We start from the raw sequence: 5,119 nt of genomic DNA, 5'->3' as shown, positions 1-5,119 counted from the left end.
ACTCACCGCTCCCAGCGCTCCGGGGGGGCCGGTGCGGGGGCCGCTGCGGGAGCCCGGCCCGGCCCGGCGGCATCGCCTTGCGGGGCGCTCCCCGCGGCTCGGACCGCGCGGGGCAGAGCGCGGCGGGCTCTGCGGTCGGGGCCGGGCCGGGCCGGGCGGTGTGTGCGGCCGCCTCGATGGCCCCGCCGGAGCGCTGGGAGCGGTGAGTACCGGCGGGGCCCCCCGCCCGTCCCGGGACAGCCGGACGCGGCTCCCGCGGCCCAGGGGACGGCGCTGGGTCCCTCCCGGAGCACCCGGGGGGCACAGCGGGGCTGCTGCGGCGGAGCGGTGCCCGCTCCTGGAGATGCCCCGAGGGGCCGGCGCTCCGTCCTCCCCGTGCCCCGCTCCGCTGAGCCGAGGCTCAGATCTGCCCCTCGGTGAGGGGTGACCCCCGTGCCCTCCGCCCGATCCCTCGCTGTAACCTTCCCGGCCCTCCCCGCGGGCCCGGTGGGTCCCTGTCTCACACACTAGCATGTTACATTGTATTAATGCAGGGCTTTGTAACTGGCGATTTCGGGGTTTATTCTTCCAGGTTCCTCCAAGTCTCTGTTGCAATAATTTAGTTTCCACGTTCTGTTACAACACCTGGGGCTGGGGCTGGTGTTTTGCTGCAGTGATGCTGGGCCCTGGGCACGATGGCTGCTCCAAGACTGCCGTGTGTCACAGAAATGTTCCCCAGCAACTTTAAGGGCGTGTTTTGGGGCAATGGCTCTATCTGTCTTCCTTGTCATTGAAATCGATGTGGGGATTACTTCCTTTTGAGCAGGGTGGTTTTGCCTTACAGGGTGTCTGTTGTGATTCTCAGACAGGTGGGATGTGATGGCTGTCCCTGTCAATAGCTTTGTGGCTATAATTCAAGAAGTTAGATCTCATACTTGAATAAGTCAAGGCACAGTATACAGTAAATTAATCTACCTTTTCCTGAGGTTATATCCCCAGATATTTGTAATGGATACCCCTACAGCATACTTCAGGGTGTTCTTAGCCCTTTCAAAACCTAATTCAATTCTGATGGGATTGAGTGTTGTTTACTACTAATTGCTTGGATTACTAGGTACTTGGAGAAGAGCTCATTTGAATGTTTAAGCTTAATTCCTTAAGGTTTTTCTTTATTTTATTTTCACAGTGCCTTTCCCCTCTGAATTTGAACAGCACTATCCATGTATCCCAGAAACATCACTGGATCTGCCAATGAGCTACAGGCTTTAACACTGCTTTTGGCTTTTTAAATAGCTAAAGGTTTTTGTGAAGTTTGGATTGCCTTCATCATCCTCCCTCTACAGGTTCCTTCCATGGGAAGGAGAAAATGCTCTCTTCTGTCTGAAGGTGCCATTGAGGGTCACTTCTCTTTTTAATGCTGGTCTGTAGGAGGTCCCAGTTAAACACCATTGCTGGCCCAGAATGAAATGAATCCATCTGAAATGAACGTGAGGCTGATGAGCCCATTAGAGTTCAACTAAAATGTGTTTGATTTTTTTGTTGTTTTTTTTTCCAAGCTGCAGTAAGGATTCCAAATTGTGTTACTTTAGTAAGTGGATTTAGTGAATATAGAGGCAGACATCTCATCACCCAGGGGCAGGCCTTGGGGATTTAGGAGCTGCCTGTTTGCTATGCTAACATCATTATCCTTGACTGATGAGAGGGGGGTTTCCCATGGATGGCAGGCAGCTTGGTACCAGCCTGCAGGTATCCCACACCAGAACCTGTGGGTTTCCAGGACTTTATCCCAAGGCTACACCCCTCTTGCCTGGAAAGATCTCGCCTCCCTGCATTCCTCCACCCTCCGAAGCATTCATCCATCCCTTCTGCCCCAGGAGGAGCAGCTGTGCCTTCCTGAGCCCACATCCAGTCCTGCCTCATGGGAGACAGAGACCCCATGGGCACTGCCAGCCCCGAGCCAAGCCGGGGCTGGGGGAAAAGCTGCTGCTTTCCTGGAATCCTGGCATTCCAGAGCCTCCCTAGGTTGATGTGGGGTGGTTCAGTGTCTCGCCTCTTTGACAGAGCAAACGTTTCACCAGAGTGCAGAGTGGGTCAGGTAATACTGGTGCTGCCTCACGGGGAATAACACCTTTTGTAAGAGCTGCACAGACCAGGGGATCATGGAAGTCTGGGATCTTCTGAACATAAATGGAAGGATGAGAGTAGAGGATTTGCCACCCCCTTTGGTAGCTCAGCTTCTAGTCATGTTATTCGTGAAATAACTCTAGTAATGTATTTAGGAAGTGAAGTCTGAATTGGGTTACTGTTATTTAATGCTATGAAGCTACCAGGTAGCTTGTATAATTTGCAGATTCAGCAGTCACCAGTGCTGCTTCTGAAAATTATGATCCTTTAATTCTATTTTCACTCTTAGGTGCCTCATTTGGTTGTGCTCTATGTTATACAATCATTATAATACTATTTGTATACACACTACTGCAGCACCACCTTTGAGTCTGTTGGATTTAAGAAAATGAGGGTGTGCTCTGTATGTTAAAGATTGTAAGAGCAGGGACCTCCAGGGTTTTGGGATTTTGTTGTGAGACTTAATTGGAATCTGAGGCATTTGTTAAGTGAAGGATTTATATATATATATATAATTGTTAAAATTGATAGATGTAGTGGGTCATTTTAACATCAGTACCTGATGGACATATGAAATGGGCTGATTGTAAGCTATACCTGTATGAAAAATAGTTGTGAAATAGTGATTTCTTGCATTTTAATCTCTTCCTACATTTTGCCTGGTAGTTGTTCTTTCTGGAATTTAATTGGTGGGTTTTGTGCAGCTTGTAACAATCACTGGTATTTTTCCTTTGGGTCAGAACTTTGTCTGAAATTGATGTTGGATCACATATAAGAAAAATCATCGTTTGAAAGAATTTTAAAGTTCCGTCTGTGCTTCGCCAGAGTGAACTCACAAAGCTGTATATTCTCACAGCTTTGTGAGAAACTTCTCTGCTTTTATCTTGGTAACAGAAAAGTTGAAATTGGCCAAAAATTTGAAGGAGGGCTATATTTTGTTAATAATGTAACTTGGGGTTTTCTGTCAAGCCTTGTGACTACCAGAGCTGCTGCTGTGCTCAGAATGGTGAGACAGCCAAAGGCAGGATTACTTACAATAGAATCCTTTAGCTTGGGAAAGACTTCTGAGTCCAACTGTTATGAAGTCCCAGATTCTGCCCGTTTTTCACGAAGCTCATCATGTTTTTCATCATTAGCAGATAACTGTAACCAGCATTTCTGTACAGACAGGAGGGCAAGCAACCAGCAGCAGGATGCAGCAGGGCTTCTCTGTGGAGTTCAACTTCCCCAGACCGGGGCTCACGCGCTGTGGCTCCGGCGCCGGCGGCTGGTGCCCATGTGGGTGCTGCTCTGGTGACTTCACCTCCTGACCAGGCTGGGTTCCTGTGGCGGTCTTTCTCTTCACCACAAGGGCTTTCGGAAGTGCAGAGGAGAACAGTGATTTACAAGTGCTACAAGTCAGCTGGTGAAGCTGGGAGCAGTCTGTGTCAGCCTTGTAAGGGACAAGCTGCACGAGGTCCTTCCACGGCTACCTGAGGGACTTGGCTGAGAACCCAGGAAGCCACCAAAGGCTGGGATGTGTTAGCTAGAAACAAATTGTAGGAATGACATATTAATGAGTGGAAAACTTGAAGCTAGGTTTAAAAAATACAGTAATAGAAAATGAAGCAATCATTAAGACCTTAGTGCAGAGTTCTGTTGCACAGCTACACCTGTGCATGAAGAAGGTCCTGTCCCATGCCAGCATAGCTGTGGCTGCACTGCAGAGAGCCCTGCACAGCAGTGCTTAAACCATCCAGAAAGTTCTGAAAAAAAGATGCTTTTCTGATGTGTCTTGCATCGTTTGGAACAGTGGTGTAACTCCATGTGTGGATGAGAGTTTTGTCTCTGTAGAGGAGTTTGGCCTGATATGGTCGATACAGAGAGCTCAGCAAAATCTTTGTCTTCCTAAGGATCAGTTTTGTAAGCAGTTCTGAGGAGTTTCCCTTCCTTATCCCCTATTTTGGCAATCAAGTTCAAACAGAACAAACCTAAAATGTAACTCTGAAAATCAGGTGCATGTGTAGGGATATGGCTATGTCAGATAAGGGTATGAAGTTGCTTCCATTTCAGTGGCTTCCAGAAGTACTTAAAATATGAGGAAGGACAGTTCTTTGTGGATGTTGTTTATAGACTGGCCAAAGCGTTAAAAAAGATGTCTGAAGTCATGGAACTTTGTTCAGCTTTAGGAATTCTAAGGTAAATTTTTGCTGGTGGCCAACAAAAAATAAATGTTAATCCTAGAAATTAAAGTACATTAGATGTAAATTCTTACTTGGACAGGTAATCTCTGGTTCATAATGGTGTCTTTGATGTGTGTCCCTATAGGAGTGAGAAGTGCAGAATTAGGCCCATATGACCCAGCTTTCTGTGCTTTCACAGTTACCAAATAGTCAGGCTCCTTCATCTGCTTAGATCCTGCAGCATTTTGTTTTGCTTTCAATCAACCAAACAGAACCCAAATAGGTAACTGTGAAATTCAGTAAGTTTGTAGATAGCTTGACCCAGTGTAAGGAAGGTTGAAGCATCATCAATCCAAAGTCTTCACATTTTTTTGCCCAAGCTCGTGGTGACTCATCACATGCCTTTGGGAACTGACTGTTGCAGTGGGTGAAAGGTTGTGTGGAAGTTAATCTGAAAAGCCAAAACTGAGGCTAAGAAATGCAGTAAGAGGGTTGGAGAAGCACAAAGTTAGAGGGAGAGAAAGCAGAAAGGTGGAAAATGGAGCAGAGCAAGCACGGGATCTTGGCACAGTCATTTTTCTGCAGATGTTTGTGCAGTGCAGTAACACAGGTAACAATCTTATCGTGGTGTGAAGTCTGAACCTGTGATCTCTGTGCACTTCACTGACCACAGCAAGAAATGATGGGAGATGAAAGGAACATTTAACTTTGCTCAGGCTTCCTCTGCTTGGGTTTTTTCTCTCTTACGGTTACTGGTGGATACAATTTTACCTATTTAATAGGTGATCTGACTTTTTGCCCTGTGCGAGCATGCATTAAGAAAAGAACCCCGGCCTTTAGCTCCTGTGTGTTGC

At 47.3% G+C, this 5,119-nt stretch overlaps 1 protein-coding gene and 1 long non-coding RNA gene across 2 annotated transcripts in view; one reads left to right on the top strand and one right to left on the bottom strand.

Annotated features, from left to right (window-relative positions):
• The window catches only part of PFN2 (profilin 2), a 5,040-nt gene extending 4,967 nt beyond the window's left edge, over positions 1-73 (bottom strand). The window contains exon 1 of the mRNA XM_027647670.1: positions 7-73. Coding sequence (XP_027503471.1) covers positions 7-73 — 67 coding nt within the window. The remainder of the gene's footprint in view (positions 1-6) is intronic.
• A 60-nt stretch (positions 74-133) lies between these two features.
• Positions 134-5,119, top strand: part of LOC113949079 — a 13,295-nt gene continuing 8,309 nt past the window's right edge. The window contains exon 1 of the long non-coding RNA XR_003528345.1: positions 134-202. This is a non-coding gene — a long non-coding RNA (uncharacterized LOC113949079). The remainder of the gene's footprint in view (positions 203-5,119) is intronic.

This window comes from Corapipo altera, unplaced genomic scaffold (assembly GCF_003945725.1).
Source record: "Corapipo altera isolate COAL_440 unplaced genomic scaffold, ASM394572v1 113, whole genome shotgun sequence".
NCBI classification, from domain to species: domain Eukaryota; kingdom Metazoa; phylum Chordata; class Aves; order Passeriformes; family Pipridae; genus Corapipo; species Corapipo altera.
This window is presented reverse-complemented; position numbering and strand designations above follow the sequence as displayed.